Source organism: Polyergus mexicanus, unplaced genomic scaffold, assembly GCF_030449975.1.
Source record: "Polyergus mexicanus isolate NDT 795.1 unplaced genomic scaffold, iyPolMexi1.0 SCAF_1, whole genome shotgun sequence".
Classification (NCBI taxonomy): Eukaryota; Metazoa; Arthropoda; class Insecta; order Hymenoptera; family Formicidae; genus Polyergus; species Polyergus mexicanus.
The window spans coordinates 1,611,227-1,628,863 of NW_027223321.1; the positions used below are offsets into that span (position 1 = coordinate 1,611,227).

Below are 17,637 nucleotides of genomic sequence, written 5' to 3' on the forward strand. Positions count from 1 at the left end.
CAGAATTTAAATAATTGTTTCATTATTTATTTAATTTTATAAATTTGTTTCTTATATATCATTTATTTCAAATAACGATAAAGCATTTGTTTTATTCTATGGTACTGATGAGATAAGCCTATCACATACAAATTGGCATAGCTGCATACACATAGCATAAGACCGTCTGGACTAATGAGCATCAAAATAAAATCGCCATATTGATTTACATAACATGCTCATTGGTCCAGACGGTCTTATGCTATGCATATGCAGCTATGTTAATTTGTGTGCGATAGCCCATAGTGTTAAAAATTAGTAGAGAGCCTGATCATTAGGACATTATGGATCAAAAAGATCAATGTTTTTGAATTATATTTTGTTTTGTTAATTTGGGATATCATGTGCACATGTAGGTGTGTATATATAAAGTGTTTTATTTTCATCAATCACAAGCACTCTACATATATATATATATATATATATATATATATATATATATATATATATATATATATATGTATTTGCAGTTATATAAAAATTGCTGTAATATATAAATGTGATTTTCTTTATATAAAAGTTCCTATACAAATGATATAAAAATTTGAGCACATGGAATGTGTATACAATAAAGTTTTGTACATTTCTTAGGCTCTAATAATAATCATTTATGATTATGTATTTTATATATATATATATATATATATATATATATATATATATATATATATGATAGAATATATCAAAATAGTTTTCATATTCCAGTTTACAAATAGGAGCTTTAATTTTTTACCGTCATATTACTGGTTTCAATTAAATCCTAGAAATTATTTTCTTTTTATTATTATGTTCTATATTATTTAAAAATATTTCTATATATTTTATAATTTATAAATAATATCCAATAAAATAAATATTACCTTCAATTTAAGAATATCCTGCTTCCATTCTCCAGAACCAATAATTTTTACTGTTTCTAGTAATACATTTGTCATTTTATCAACATTTTGTTTGAATACAACTAGGACATCAGCTGCATTAACATTATCTTCACAATCTCTCCAACAATCGTAATCAGTTGCCATTGCTACAGCTGCATACAAGAGACCTGCTTCTTTTGCTAAGAATACCTGATTTGACAAAATATAAATAGTTACAATAGTTACATTCCTAAAATATATATAGTTATTAATTTATATATAAGAGTTTATTATGACATACAGACCTCTGGACATATAGTCATGCTAACTAAATGTCCACCCCAGAGACGTAGAGCATTACTTTCTGCTTTAGAGGAAAAACGTGGTCCTTCAATGGTTACTATTGTCCCACCTTTCCTTATATTATATCCTAATTTTTTTGCAGCTTGTATTAAAATTTCAGATGTTCGTGGATCAAATGCAGGCTCCATTGGTACATGGCATACTCCTATAATTTTAAGCATTATATTTTATTTATACATATAACAAATATATAAAACCTATTTACCGTTGTATTTGACAGATGTTCCATCATAGAGTGTAGCTTTTCTAGCAAAAGTTCTGTCTATGAAGCTATCAGGTACAATTAATTGTCCTCTACTGATAGATTCTGTCAATGATCCACATGCAGTAGATGCCAATACATGAGTACATCCGGCAAGCCGCAATGCTTCTATATTAGCACGGTAATTAACCCCAGTAGGATTTATCTTATGTCCCTCACCATGTCTGTATCAAGTATCAAGTAAAAAAAGAAGAATATCAATTAATATAATTTAAACAAATATGATAAATGGAGAAAAAAAATTGTTTGATAAATAATAAATAAATAATAAAATCATAATAGCCAAAAGGTCAATAAAAACCTAAATACAGATATCGATGTATAACTCTAGACAATGATTGCATTTTTCTAATATACAATATAAAAAAATATATATACAAATCATGAATAAAAAAGCTTGTTTAGAATTTTACCTAGATAACAACACTATATTTATTCCATCAATGCATCCATAATAAAGATCACTAGAGGGATATCCAAAATCATTTTTTGCATTCTCGCGACTTACAATATTGTTACAATTGAATGTTTTGTGCAGACAATCACCCAGACCTGAGCCACTTATTATTCCTACCTAGAATTTAAAAATATATCAATAACATCAATATAACAATTTTATACTATTTTAAATAAAAAAAATGTTTGGAATATATTGGAACCTATAACATAAGGTATGTTAAAATATTTTTCTATGTATACATATATTTTTTGAAATTCTTTTCAATTATTTATCTCTTACAGATCTATTTTTATCAGCATTAAGTTTATTATTGCCAATCACTTTGAGAATACTAAATAACTGTGATAAAAATAATATATATATTCATGCGATCATTTGTTTTATTTATCAACTCTGATTATTTTAAAACGGCTAATTCTTGTATTGTAAAAATATAATATATGATATATTAATGTATATGTGTGTGTATTTATTTTATTATTCTTATCCTCCAGAATTAAAATTCTTAGTCATTGATAAATTTTTATAATGCTGGTTAAAAATAAACATTTTTACCTTAATTTGATTTGCCATATTAAGATATTTGATTTATTATCTTAAACCTGCAATATAATCGTTTAAATCACCGAATGATCGCACTTGTGCGTAATCGCGAACTGTGTTTTATACAATTCTTCTACTTTGATCATTAACAGGCACACCCGGCAACACACTCGGCTGATTAGATATAATAGAAAAAAATCAGCATAGATTATATATGTATAAGGCCGATATTACATTTGTCGTACGACAAACATTTTAAGCATATTGATTGGCTGCAAAATAGAAACTTTCTCGAGTCTCTAGAAATTAGCCAATCAATGCGCTTAAAAAATTTGTCGTAAGACAAATGTAATATCGACCTTAGTCCGGATCTACAATAAGTGTAGTAAACCCTAAGTCTTAAGAAATTAACTAATCAGTCGAGTATTCTCCTCATACTTGATTGTGATTGGTCAATTTCTTAAGGCTAAAGGCTTACTACACCACATCTAGATCCGGACTTAAGCGAGAAGCACACACTTTTGCATAAGCGCATAATCATAAGCATAAGAAAATTGATTGATCAATTTTGTTATGCATAAAGAAATGGACCAATCAATTTCCTTATGCTTGTGATTATGCGCTTATACAAAAGTGTGTGCCCCCCGCTTCTCTTACGTCTTTTGCATAGAAAATAAGTTTTATCATCATGAATTTTATATATCTATGGTCCACGTATAGGAACAGAGAATTTATTTTTCGACGTTGGTAGCTCTTAAGTAAAGCTTCGTATTTCCACCGCTCGAGATCTCCAAAAGCAATTTGAAGTTTATGTGGATACATCATTAGGTTATTCTATAGAGATTCCAAATTTTATTATTTTGCAAGAATTTTAGTAGAAAAAATTAACTCGCAAAAATGACTATGGCAATGTTGCAACGCCGTGCTAATGTAAGTATAGAACATTTGCATATGATATGACAAATCGTCTTGACCAATGCTAACTCTAACCTCTCATATTATATACTAATTATTATAAATGTGAAATTTTGACTCAAGGTACGTTTGCCACCCGAAGTAAACAGAGTGTTGTATATCAGAAACCTACCATACAAAATTACAGCAGAAGAAATGTATGATATATTTGGAAAATATGGAGCTATCAGACAAATTAGGGTGTAAGTAATATATCATGGACAATGTATTCGAATAAAAATTTCTCTCTCCGACATATTTATTAAAAATATATTTTTCTTTCAGAGGTAACACAGCAGAGACAAGAGGCACAGCATTTGTTGTATACGAAGATATATTTGATGCAAAGAATGCATGTGATCATTTAAGTGGTTTCAACGTATGTAATCGTTATTTAGTGGTTCTGTATTATCAGAGTAACAAAGCATTTAAGCGAATTGACGTTGATAAAAAGATGGAAGATCTAGATAAATTGAAAACAAAGTATAATCTAAATGATGAGAAAAAGTAATCGATCAAAAATATTTATACAAGATATATTTTTTTTATATAAAAGATAGTTGCGTATGTCTGTACGTGGTTTATATATGTAATACACTTTTTAAGTTACATTATGTTTTATATGTAACAATTGAACGGATGAATGAATGTATAGTAAAAAAATATTAACTAAGAATAATATAAATAAAATATACTTTAAGTTATATGAAACAGATTTGTATAAAATTTTCTGGTAGTTTTAAAAAGTAATTTCTATTTTTCTATTTGAATTTTTAGATTTTTATTACATAAGCTTACTTATTTTTTTTTTTTTTTAATTTATTTTTTTGCATGTGTTCAATTCATTACCTGATTGACAGAGTTTACGATGATACACGTGGCTTTTGTCGATACGTGCTTACTAACACCTGTCATTGATAGATGATATCTGTGTAATTTAATCGGTCGTCTCGTCTCCACATTCGTATTTTGTAAGCCGAGTCTGATCCGTCTACATGCCGGCCACGCTTCTTTACATTTAGATGTTATCATTGAGTATCAGCCGTTACCTGAGAAAAACAGCTGTTTTTATGTCATCAATTTTATCATAAAGTAATAATGTTTAAATCGATCGGATAAAAAAAAAGAAAAAGAATATAAAAAATACATATTATATATACATTTTTTAGACTTTGTTTCTGATAAGATTAAAAGAATATCGATACTACTATCAACATTACGATAAAATAAAAGAGCAGTCAAAATAAAAGATTCATATTCCGTTAGTTCAGTTTATATAATCTATACAAATGAATATATAGCTTCACGGACATACCGATTGTCGGAATCCAAATGAAAAATTGGCGATTCGTATCCGTCGATGACATTATAATCACATATTTAGTGTAACCGCAGTACTACGTCAAATGTAATTACGCACGCGTACGCGCCGCGCGAGCGGGTATACGTATACGATCTACCATTCGATATCAGTCGAAAGTGAAAACTCGCTTGACGTTCACTGCACTGCGCCGTCGCCTGCTCGCAGGCACGCTCGCTCGTTTGCAGAAAAATTTGCGGAGAAACTCTCTGTATCTCGACGACGCGTCGCGACAATTCTCGCATGCATCGTCCGCCTCGACGACATTCGGATCTTTACGAATTTGCAGTTTGGCGATCGCGTTTGACGTTATATTATTTTTAATACCAGACCAGTGACGCGGCGTAACATGTCGTACGATTGCTGCGGCGACGGTCGCACGGTTGGCGATTCGTTCGATGCCGGTTTGCGTAACGCATTGCGTTTCGTATTACACGAGGACCTGCACAATCTCTTTATCGATTCGAGACACCGTTCATGGATGCTCCTCTCTGTCATCATCGTCATTAGCCTGATGCTGACCCGTTGGGTTATCCGTCCGTAGAACACGCTACTACATCGTATCGAAAGTCACTAGATCGTAGAAGCGGACCCAAGTTATCGTCAGGCGATGACGATATGTTTATCGTACGACACGCGTCACGAAAAATATTGCCAGCCAGCTGTTAGCGAGACGCAAGAGTTGTGAACTGTAATCTTCTATCAAGGCCTTATCACTCAGGACGATATAAGTGTACGAGTCTCAGATCTTTGCGGAACGCGAAAATGCGGCGTATTCAAGGACTTTATCGGCGCATTAATCGGAGACGGATTCACGTTTCGTTCAATAAAATCATTAGAGCGTATAGAGCGATAGAGCGTGTTCGACGATACGCGATAGTTGCCGTTTTTGCAGTGACACGAATAATTATACTTTTCTCATAAATAAACGCCTACGATAAAGTCGTGCAAATGTATATTTTATATCGACCTACATAATATTTATCGTTCGCGCTGATCTAAACATAATCACGTACGAAACCCTCTCATGTATAATTTACGAATACTCTTATCATTGTTTATACTCATTATTCGTTTGAACTTTGAACATCGTCAGGAGACGATGAGTAGCTCGGAACAAAACAAAATCAAATATACGCGCTTATTATGGACTAAATTATTTACAAGCGAGTTCCTAGGATATCTTTACGATACTTAATATATGTTTGTTATTTTTTTAATCCTTCTGAAAATAAAAATTTTTATTTAACTTTTATCGAAATATTTTTTAATCGTCGCAGAATATATACATACGAGAGTAACGATTTATTTCATTCGTGCAAGTGTCCTGCGCAGGCTTAGCGCGTTGCTTAGAAACGCGCGTGCAAGCATGGCATCCCCTTTCGGCTAAATATTCAAACGACGCAACGATTCAAACGTCGCGGTCAATCCGTCCCGCAGGAGCGCAAGATGGCGGGTGAGTAGCCGCGCGGCTGGTACTACTATGTTGCCGCATGCGCAAAAGTAACCGCGGCAATTCACTCACGTGACCGCGTCAATTCAGATCGAACGCACGCGGCTGTGATTTGGCGCCGAAACATCGAGTGCGAAAGGCAGTGATATACAATATATTTACATCATCGTCATCCCCGTTAACGACATCGCGGACACGTCCGATGTATACGCCAGGATACGTCCAGGATAATGAGGAACAAGCCGATGTGTGGAAAGACGACGATCTGCCGATTCTTATCGAGGTAAGTGAGCGCTTTTACTGTCATGGCTACTGTTATCGCTACTATTATTGTTCTTCGTGCAAGAGTTTGAGACGAGAAAACAGCACAATAGGAAATCTATATATTTTCTAATATTTTATGTTTGTCAAAAGTCACTTTTTGAATCTTATGTAGCCATTGTTATCGCGCTGTTCTTGCGTGCAGAAGTTTGAGATGGGAAAACGGCATGATACGAGATCAAAATATTTTCTGATATTATATGTCTCTCAAATCATTTGATCATTCTGAGAATAATAATTTCTATATTTAATATCTATTATAAAATATTTTGCAATTGTCATAAAGTATATACGTAGGATCGTAACGATTAATTTTATTCTTGCAAGCGTATCCTGCGCAGGCTTGGCGCGTTGCTTAGAAACGTGCTTTTTGGCTAGATATCCAAACAATAACAACGATTCAAACGCTTTCGACTCGTTCCGTAGGAGCGCAAGATGGCGGGTGAGTAGCCGCGCGGCAGCGCGGCAGGTTCTAGTGTTGCCGCATGCGCAGCAGTAACCGCGCCAATTCAGTCACGTGACTACGGCAATTCAGTCCGAACGCGTGTGGCTGTGCTTTGGCGCCGAAACATCGAGGGCGAGAAGTCGTGATTTTTTTACATCATCCTCGTCCCCGTTACCATCAACAACATCGAAGACACATCCAATATACGCCAGGGTACGTCCAGGATACCCAGGTACGTCCAGGATATCCAGGTACGTCAAGGATAACCAGGCTAAACCCGATGCAGGACGATTGCCGTTGCGCCACGATTACCCGTCGATTCACATCGAGATTTTACTTATGCAGCTACTGTTATAACGGCATATTTGATTTTTTCAACAAATGTTTTCCTATTTTTGTATCCTCCGCTCTATCAATTTGTATATATTTTAATACGACGATCGTTGCTGCATTGCAATTGCCTGCCGATTTACATTGAGATAAGAATGCACGTTTTTACTTATTGTTATATCGCTGTTTTTTGTGCAACAGTTTGAGATAACAAAATAACGGATACGAAATCAATTTTTTAAACAAATGTTTCTTCGTTTTTTTTGTATCTTCTGCTATATCAATTTGTATAAATTTTAATACTAGTAAATTTTATATATTTGTATTTATATATCTCTATTGAAATAATTCACAATAGAGAAGATTTCTGAAACTAAAGATTTTATCATTGAAATAAATGATATATAGTAATTTGACGAAATAACAGTTGCAAGAAAGGAAAACTCGGCAAATATAATTTATAAACATAGAACTAGTCATGTAATAAAAAATTTATCTGTATAACATTAAAGTTAAAATGATAGTGATGCGCATTGATAAATTTAGCTAGCTTTAAGCTGCATCTTTGACAGTTTAATTAATTCGAATAAGAGGGTGATAGATATATAATTGGTTCGATATATAATCGCGATTACATTAACGAGTTTTCTTCCGCGAGTCAAAATTCTATCGCGAGTAAAAGCATCGTCGTCATCCTCGTCGTGGACCGCGTGTCGGAGTTCCATAGTACAGACGTATGTCGACTTCGAAATAAACACAGAAATAAACGTGCCAAATAGATCGGTGGCGAATGCATGTCGAAGGGAAGGCAGAAAGACGGAAACCGCGACGATGGAATACCACGCGACCCCATGCGACTTCTCTATTCCTATACAAGCATACAACGAAAATAGACACAGGAGGAAACGATGATCGCGGAGAGAGACTTTTTAGTGAGATGTATATTCTCGCAGCGAAAGAAACTTTATTCTCATATTTTCATATAAATCGCGAAATGCGCTTTAAAAGAATTAGTATTAAATTTAGAGATGCATTTTTTTTACAAATGTTTTTTTTTTAGTCAAAATTAACTAAAGTTTAATCTTCTTTTAAAGTTCAAGTTCTTTTTTTTACAATAAAATCGGAAATAGATGGACTGAAATTTAGGTAACTTTAACTATATTTAAAGATATTTATTTGAAAATGTGTTTCTCTCCAAATGCGATAGCATAAAGATTTTCAGATTTCCAAGATATATTTTGTCCGATACTCTAGCGATATTCGGAGGATAACCTTCTTTTATTTTACTAAAACTTTATTTAATATGCAAGACATACATATCTTTATTTATTTAATTTATTCTCGGATGATAAAACCGAGAATTGATTATGGAATTAATTTGAAAAATATGAAATTCGCGTTTTGCATGCCAACTCAGAAAAAAATTATTGTCATATAAAATTTCTATATACGATAATTGAAGAAATATTGCATGTGTAATATTTGTTAAGCAAACCGTTAAAAAAAAAAAAAAAAAAAAAAAACGAGATTTTCGATATAGACATGTTGGATGTTTTCTCTCTATATAGTAACTAGGTTAATTGTTTTAATTTGTGATGCACGAACTTTATGGCGACGATTGCGACTTTAAATTACGCTACGTTGTTCTCTCAGAACTCAGTATATTTGCATGTGATAATCTCCAAACTTTTTATTTAAATTTTACTATCTGCTTTTTCATCGTTATCGATGCTTGGCCAATCGTGATGAAGTAATATCCGATCTTTATGTAATTATATAACACAATAAATTTTCTTATTATTATTTTCGAAACTTTATGAAAATAGGAAGAAACGTTATAAAGATTTGAAAAAATTTATTTGTTAATTATAAAAACTAATTTCTTTAAATATGTTTGAAGAATTACATATAAGATCATCAAAAATATAAAAAATTGCTTTGCGATATAGAATCGCAAAGGATTAATTCTATATTCCTCCTCCCTCCCCCCCTCCCCTCCCCTCCCCGTCACGACTTTATTTTGATGAGGAACATTCCAAAGATATTCGAATTGCCTTATCTTTGATTCAAAATAAACAAAACCAACGATTTCTTTTATGCGCATAATATTTTACGTACAATTTTTTATAAAATTTTTTTAGAGTTCAGATAATTTCCGCGATAATAATTATACTTATTTACAATTTATAATTATATTTATTACGAGTTTAATCGAAATGACAACAATAAATACCTCGCTTTTGCCGAGCGTCCGGGATTATGTATGCCAGGATTGTTTTCATCCGACGAAAACAGCCCTTCATGAAAATAAACGACCTCCTCCTCTCCTTTCTCCTTCCATACTCATTTCTCCCTCTAAAGTCGCGCAATGCATGTGCGTATGGGAATGGGGATGATGCAGTTGGCCTGAATAAAGGTCGCTAGCCGATCTAGCCCCCCGGCGCGAGCGGGTTGATCACCACCAGTTTCTGCCTCTTTCTTTCTTTCTTTCTCTCTCTCTCTCTCTTTCTCTCTTTCTCTCTTCTCGCTGCTGTGCCACCCATCTCGGTATTGATTTTGTTAACCTTCTAGATTCTAGCGGCTCTCTACCCCTTCCGTTTTACTCCAATCCCCTCGTCTCTGACGAAAGCGACGACATCTTCACATGGCTTACGCAGCATTTCGTATTGGGGCGATTCTTCGCGTTTTTCTATCTTACGAAGGATTCTTGAGATGAAATTTTGATATATTTCTCTGATAGGCAAGGAAAATACTGAGATAATTTGTCGATTGACCTTATTAAAAGAATTCTCAATAATTGTTAAAGTACATATACAGATAAGTACTACATATATATGTATAATTGCATATATTTTTAATAATTGCAAATGTTTTGTTTACTTAAAATAGAATACTAAAACTATTCAAATGATGAGGATGAAGTGATGTGATTTATTAAAGCTAATCTAGTAAATTAACGTAATTTGTGATTAAAAGTTTGATTTATAAAATATAATTATAATATAGCAACACTATATTCAATGCTAAATTTTTATAAATAAGAAATAAAAAATAATAAAAGAAATTTCTTTTACGATATTTATGATTTTGATCAGAACTAATTTGTAATCATTTTATTTCTTTGATGAATTACTCGATACAATATTTTGCATAAATAAAAAAATTATGTTCTGTAAGAAAACACTATTATTTAATAATAATATTACATTCACATTTTCACATTTAAGTCAAATATTTTATCGCGATCTCGATCTCGTCGGGACAAAAAACTAATACACTACTCCTGGAAAAGCGAGACAGTGATATCAATCGAGAACAATAGCATCGGATGTAACAAAGCGAATATATAAAATAGCGATCTTAAATGCATCTAATTAAATTGGAACTATTCTGGGGTATCGTCTTTTCGCTTTCGATTCTATACTCACGTTGTCACGTTAAACGAATGTATTACCATTGCGAAGTGTTTCGTAATACGGGGTTTTTATTATGTAATTTACGATTGAGATACTCGCATTCTTACACCTACTCGCGAACTCATTCACTATGGTCATTAATGCATATTTACACTTTTTTACTTTGAAATCAGTGCAATTTATTATGGTCTCGTTACTTACGTTACAATGCATTGTAATATTTGTTTAGGTATAAATAATCCAATGATTATCCATAACGAGACAAAGTTAATATATATTATTTCAATTTTGCCGCGCCATTTTTTATCTGCGGATTTATTGATTATTTTAATGTTTCTTTGTAGCAAAAATTTTATTTTTATATTTTATATATAATACGTTTAATTTTAAATGAAAAAAAAAAAAAAAAATAAATAAAAAAAAAATATATATATATATAAAGATATTCGAAAAAGAATTGATATTGAAATGTTATTATTTTTTTCCATCATTATTAATTAAATCATTAATTAAATAATTAACAATTAAATCATCGATTAAACTTCTATTAAAATGGTTTTTTTCTCGCCACTAATTGATAATTTATGCTTTTTCTATTTTGATGTTAACTTAACTTTTTGCAAATGTTGGACAATTAAAGAAAAAAATGAAAGATTGACGAGGCTTTTCTGCGATTTCGATAACTTTGCACGCACATGCATTCGCTCGTTACGCGCATATGTATAATGCGAGGCTTGCTGGCGGAATCCTAATACTGTGTATCTGTGCCACGGTGCGAATTGAATTTCAATTATATACTTAATTTACTTGCCATTCACTTGGCTCTCTTCGAATCGTATTCGCGGCTTTTGGCGCCACTCCATCTTTGTCATCGGTCATCGTAGGGCATTCTGAAAGTAGTAGCCACTCATAAGAAAAATAAGAAAAACGTAAATATTCTGAAATACCAGAAAATTTATAATCGTATTTCTGTATTTTTAAGAGCAAATCAGAAAGAAGAAAATAAAAAAAAAAATACATTAGAAAATATTAAGTAAAATCATGTTTTTAAATACAATATTAATATAATTACATATTAGGTAAGAAACCGAATACTATATTATTGTATAGTAGCTATAAAATTATATATATATATTTAATTATAATTATTTATATTAATTATAACTATATCAGAAGTTTATATACCCGGCATTAATAATGATTTCGCGTATCGATATAATATAACAGATATAAATAATACAATAGTGGACATATAGAAAAGTACGCGAGAAAATTTTGGTAGGACGTGTGGATTGAGATCAGAATCGAAAATTGTATAGATAAGGAACGTTAGGTTAATGAACAAGATATCATATAGGACCTGCTCAGCATATAAATGCTCGTCGAATAATAATAAAGCTTTCGTCCTTCGCATCGGTGTATCCTTGTTGTTGCGGGACTCTAATCTACCATGCCGCGTTGACATACCACTACCATTATCGAGCACGTAAACACGCGTCGCTATTTCTTATAAACACAAACATTTTATAAACATAGACTTATAAACAGTAAATCTGTTTCGTTTCTTTACGAGTTCATTTGTACGAATAACCACATTCACGATTTATTTAAATGTAAAGGAGTTTGATACGACCCAACTGTACTAATGCTTTTATAATTCAGCTAATTCTCACCGAGGATTTGTTACTTTCAGTATTCGCGGACATTTATATACATGTTATATATGCTGTGAGATATAAACCAGCTATAATAATGTATTATCTCTATTATCACACTCGAAGCTCCAGTCGTGCACACATGTAACCTTGGTAAGTGCAATGTGCTCAGACGTGCCGATGCGCACATGATTGATAAAGAGAATCTTGAATTTAATCTTAATTACATGCTTATATGTAGCTTTAAGCGCCGGTCGCTTTGTACTCTTGTACACATTATAAAGAATCTCGTAAAACTATTCCGAGGAAAGTATGTAAGGCATAGGCTTGAATAAAGTTTGATGATGATTAAATAAGGGGAAAGGGGAACATTGTAAATGGCGCGCGTTAATCTAATATGAAATTTTTATACTTTTCCAATAATATATCAAGTAAAATGTTATATACGATTAAAAAAAAAATTATATGTTAGGAAAAATAGAGCGTCGTAAAAAAAATTATCCATCTTTGCCCGGATTAGCTATTTCATCGAACGTAAATGGAAAAAGTTTCTCAAGTGTTTTCTTTGACAGTAACATTCCATAGAGTAACTTCCATTTTGAGCATGTTGTTTCCTTTTCCTCGTCACGTTGCATCGAATTGAAACGGAAGTTGAACTTGGCGCGATATCCGACGTTAAAGTTACGTTTCGATCGGAGAAATCTGTTCCGCGATGCTAAGAGGAAGCAATTATGCACGAATGTAACGTGAAATGTCGTGGGTGTTGGTATGGGAAAGAGAAAGAAAAATAATTCTTTTAAGGAACCGTGCGAGAATAATCTACATCTCTTTATCAAAAATGGAATCTAGCCAATTCTCAATACAAAATTTTTACCGAATGTGTAAATAATTATTTTGTTTCTTTCGATAAATACTTGTATTAACGTTAAATATAATTTTGATAATTTTGATAAAAATTTGATGCTAATAAAACTTAATGTCATTAAATTCATTTTATGCTTGCAACTAATACATTCAGTGTATTCTTGCATAGTTTAATCAGATTTATTTCTTTTAGTGCTTAATTTTTTATTTTGTACGAGAGATTGCACGAGCATATGTTTAAAAAATAATGAGCTTTGTACAGATTTAATGTTCTAAACGAGAAGAATTGACCGTGTCAGACAAGTTGCCCTTTTTTGGTGAAAGTGAAATAACAAATTATTATTAATTACAAATATATTAATATCACGTACAAAATTAATTGAAGAGGGTTTCTCCATATACTTATATAGCCGTGGCTTTTGCCGACTATACGTCACTCGCGTGATAAATACGCGGTCATATGAATAATGACTTAAATGGTGCATTAAGCATTAAGCAGATTAAATGGCATTGTTTTTGCGCCGCGCGGTGGAAATCTGCTCCTTAATACCTTGTAATGCCAACATTGTTGTGGATTATTCACAATAGATTTTACAAGTCTCGCGAAAAGTAAAAGTAGAATTAAATATCTTCTAATGAGATATGTGGAATAATAGAATGTTAAATGTTATTCTCTCCTCCCATATCTAAACATTAGAATAAGAGATAATTATCGAAAATATTCTTTAGGAATTAGAGTTTTTTTTTTTATTTAAATGATAATTTAAATCTTTTTGGAAATATTTTAAAAGTATCTGATATCTCTGAGAGAAAAGTTATTTTTATCCAATAAAAAAAGAAAAGAAACAATGGAATTGACTTTATATATTTTCTTACCATAATTGACTCATTTTTATTGATATTGTAATAATAGTAGGCAACACATGATATGTAAGCATATTAATGCGATTTGTCAATAAGTCACTTTTTTCGCGATTAAATAAATATCTCGCTTTTACCGATGATTGCTGATGCCATTTATCAAGAATACGTTTGTGCTATAATTAGGTCCAGTAAAATAAATCATCATGGTAATTAACGTAAATTTATTAGTTTAAATTTATTTATTTAAATTCTGCTTCTGTCGAAATATTTATTCAGTGTTGATCGAAATGGTGTATTAAATAGATTAAAAGCTTTATGCTTTTTTTAATATACTAGAATAACACGGACGCGCGCTGTGCGTGCGCTATTATTTATGAACATTTTCCAATTTCTTTAATTTTTCTTTCCTAACTTTAAATTTTTCTTTCACAAATTGCCAAACTGTCAAAATTCTCATGATTTGACAGTTGCAAATAATACGAATGAAGCAAGTGAATCAACATCGCGGAAAATAAGCCTCAGCACTTCGATATATTCGAGTTCGACGTTTCATGCCTTTTTTAGAAAGGGATTTAAAATTGATCATTAACTGGTTTATTTCAAAACCTATGGAGTAAACAACACAATCATTTTGATCTCATCTGAAAGATAATTTAATACTGAACAAAAAGTTTCCGATAAACGTGGGTTGAAAAATGCTTCCTTAAAAATTTAGCTCAAAAATCTCTTAAATCACGATTATTTTTCTCTCTCTCTCTCCCCCCGCTTCTCTCTCTCGCTTTTCCTCTCCCCCCCCCCTCTTTTTTTCTCTTTATCTCCTTATTTTTGTCTTTTCTTCTTACGGCAAGTTGAAAAAATTCTATTGGCAGTAAATTTTGAGAGTTCGCTTTGATAACTAAAAAGATGAACAATTTCTTTTTAAACTCACTATTAAACGCACGACATATAATAAACTCATAGACAATATAAACAGCACACACGTATTGATATTACACACAATATAGTGTTATATACCTACTTTTCTTTATTCGTCCATTTTTCCTCTTTCTTTCTTCTTTATCTTTTTCTCTCTTTCTCTGTTTCTCTTTATTTCTTTTTTCCTCTTTCTCTCTCTCTCTCTCTCTCTTCTTTTTATTTTTTATTTTGAAAAAATTTTATTTATAGCTGATAAATTTCCATGACATAAAAATAATGTGAAATTTTCGTTAAAAAAATCTGTATATTACAAATTTGATAAAATAATATTTCTTCAAATATATTTCTCTTTGGAAACACTCCGTATACGGCGAAGTTTTCCCTTTTAAGCTCTTCCGCGATGCCCGTCGACGCAAAGGCGCTCTGGAGAAAATCGATTAGTTGTGCTCAGCGCGTTATCATGCATTTTCACAGAACTCTTGATGGCACTCCTACCATTGCCATTTTCTCTCGTTGGTTTTTCCTGCGTGTACTTTGGCATGCAGTTGGTAGTATACGATTTACAAAGCTTTCGAAAACATGGGACGTACGATAACGAGTTTTTTGTTCTATTACGAGCTTTTTCAGCGATCTTTATAAATCTGCAATATTATGAGATAGAAAATGGCGAAATTATCGAAGGTGAAACCATAAGGAAAGCTAGAGAGGTAGTAGGAAATAAGGAAAAAAGAATGAGTGAATATACGTGTGTGTGAAACACGAGGATAATATGAAATTTGCAAATTAAATATGATCGAGAGAATACACATAATAAACGTGCAGCGTACATAATCACTGTAGGGAAATAATACGATTAGCTCTGTAGACGATGCCAACGACAGCGACGACGATGGCGAGAAGAAAGAGGCGAAGGAACGTAGAGAGGCGGGAGAGCTTTATAATAGCTCAACTCTGGAATGAGGAAGTCTCGTACGAGACGACATCGCAGGAATACTAAAGTCTGGGTTACTAGTTGATTGTTGGTTACTTCGCGTATTCCAGGCTCATAGTGCGAACACGAGATAGAGCTTCCAGGGATTGTATTTCCGTCTTGAACGCCTTTGCGCTTTCCTGCCGTCGTGAGCTGTTTGCATGAGTGAATGAAGAAGAAGAAGAAGAAGCATCTGCTTCTGGATACATTATTCAGAATTTTTGGAGATTAATAAAGCAGATAATTTTTTAAACAATTAATGATGTAACACTTTCTGATACTATCGTGCATTGAGTATACAGTGAAATTTATGACATAGCAGTAGTATTGAGATATATTAATTTTAATTTAATTATATTAATTAATTTAATTTACACAAATGCAAATGTGTAACAAAAAAAAAACTTCCAGATATGTAGATATTACATATAACTGTATTTTTTAAATGTCATTTTTTATATATTAATATTAAATAATAAAAATTTTTGTTAATATGCTATATTAAATTTCTATATTCTGTTCCAAAAATGTTGATAATTCTTTTAAATCGAGTAATTATAGATAAAAAATATTATTCATTTCTTATCTTATTAAATATTCTAAATATACGAATATTTAGGTAACACGAATTTCGATTATTCATTTTTTCATTTATTGATTAATAAAAACGGTAATAAGAACAAAATAATTTAATATTTGTGTATACTACCGCGATATTAATCAATTTATTTATAATATATTGTGCTGTATTGACAATTTTATCATGCTACTCATTAGCAACTTTGCAAACTTTCTACAATCAATAAGAATTCAATCAAGATGTTTTCGATATAAATGAAGAGAAGCTAAAAAAAAAAAAAAATTATTATTAATATTTAATTACGATATATATATATGCTTGTCTTATAATGTAAAAATTTATAAGACGATTAACAAGTAAATGAAATTTTTTTATAAGAATCATTTTTTCTTTAAGTTTTGTATGAAATAAAGGAGGACAGAGGTAATGGCAAGACAGATAGAAAATATTGTAGTTTATCTGTTGACCACTAGATGCTTATAGTTTATTCTATTGAAACTCCATTGAGTTTGAATAGCGTTTCTCGATAGTATTTCGAACCTATCTCAAACTATATATATATATATATATATATATATATATATATATGCATAAAGGAGAATAACGTTGTACTAGCTAGGCAAGCACACATACTTAAACGGAAAAAAGAAATTCTGGGAAAACTCGGTTTTCCCAGACATTTTTTGTCAAAATTTTTCAAATTAATTTTTATCCGGTATAAATTTATTTTTATGATTTACAGCTATTTACATTTTTATATATTACGCACATAAATATGTGCATAATGAATAATGTAAAATATAATGCACGTATAAATAATAATTATTGTCATTCAGAAGTTTTCATCGTCGGCATTTATGCAAAATGAAGGACAAAAAAAATGAATTGCACAATGAATTGTTACAAATAAATACATATTTAATACGGCTTTAATCTGACAAGTTGTAGTATCCTATATCAATGTACACCGTACTAATTAATGA

The 17,637-nt window shown here is 31.6% G+C and overlaps 3 protein-coding genes across 7 annotated transcripts in view; 2 read left to right on the plus strand and 1 right to left on the minus strand.

Annotated features, from left to right (window-relative positions):
* Positions 1–633: 633 nt before the first annotated feature.
* On the minus strand, positions 634–5,663 carry LOC138942000 (S-methyl-5'-thioadenosine phosphorylase). Of its 2 annotated transcripts, XM_070312054.1 has the most exons (7): positions 4,797–5,663; positions 4,331–4,530; positions 1,938–2,098; positions 1,468–1,688; positions 1,205–1,407; positions 900–1,109; positions 634–799 (listed from the first exon to the last, which is right to left on the minus strand). In XM_070312054.1, exons 2-7 carry the CDS (start codon positions 4,511–4,513, stop codon positions 761–763), a joined length of 1,017 nt encoding a protein of 338 aa, XP_070168155.1. In that variant the 5' UTR covers positions 4,514–4,530; positions 4,797–5,663; the 3' UTR covers positions 634–760. The 2 variants fall into 2 exon arrangements, with proteins under 2 accessions (XP_070168155.1, XP_070168214.1); XM_070312113.1 differs by lacking the exons at positions 4,331–4,530; positions 4,797–5,663 and adding an exon at positions 2,540–2,700 and having other exon boundaries at positions 638–799.
* Sf3b6 (splicing factor 3B subunit 6) lies at positions 3,304–4,143 on the plus strand. Its single transcript, XM_070312208.1, has 3 exons — positions 3,304–3,457; positions 3,566–3,684; positions 3,767–4,143. The coding sequence occupies exons 1-3, from the start codon at positions 3,425–3,427 to the stop codon at positions 3,990–3,992; spliced, it is 378 nt and encodes a 125-aa protein (XP_070168309.1). The 5' UTR covers positions 3,304–3,424; the 3' UTR covers positions 3,993–4,143.
* The window catches only part of Oatp74d (Organic anion transporting polypeptide 74D), a 97,782-nt gene continuing 85,054 nt past the window's right edge, over positions 4,910–17,637 (plus strand). The window contains exons 1-3 of one of the 4 annotated variants that reach the window (XM_070311384.1): positions 4,910–6,297; positions 6,385–6,577; positions 7,042–7,311. The gene's annotated coding sequence lies outside the window, so the exon portion shown is untranslated. Of the gene's footprint in view, positions 6,578–7,041; positions 7,312–17,637 lie in introns of all 4 variants that reach the window. The other 3 variants (XR_011448182.1, XM_070311537.1, XM_070311613.1) reach the window with 3 other exon arrangements.

Bases quoted from the DNA above. Each gene is read 5' to 3' on its own strand.
- Sf3b6 (XM_070312208.1), top strand. From the start codon at position 3,425: ATGACTATGGCAATGTTGCAACGCCGTGCTAAT. The intron at 3,458-3,565 runs GTAAGTATAGAA...TTTTGACTCAAG, and splicing joins TGTTGCAACGCCGTGCTAAT to GTACGTTTGCCACCCGAAGT. The intron at 3,685-3,766 runs GTAAGTAATATA...TTTTTCTTTCAG, and splicing joins GCTATCAGACAAATTAGGGT to AGGTAACACAGCAGAGACAA.
- LOC138942000 (XM_070312054.1), bottom strand. From the start codon at position 4,513: ATGATAACATCTAAATGTAAAGAAGCGTGGCCGGCATGTAGACGGATC. The intron at 1,689-1,937 runs GTAAAATTCTAA...TACTTGATACAG, and splicing joins AATATAGTGTTGTTATCTAG to ACATGGTGAGGGACATAAGA. The intron at 800-899 runs GTAATATTTATT...AATAATTTCTAG, and splicing joins AGGATATTCTTAAATTGAAG to GATTTAATTGAAACCAGTAA.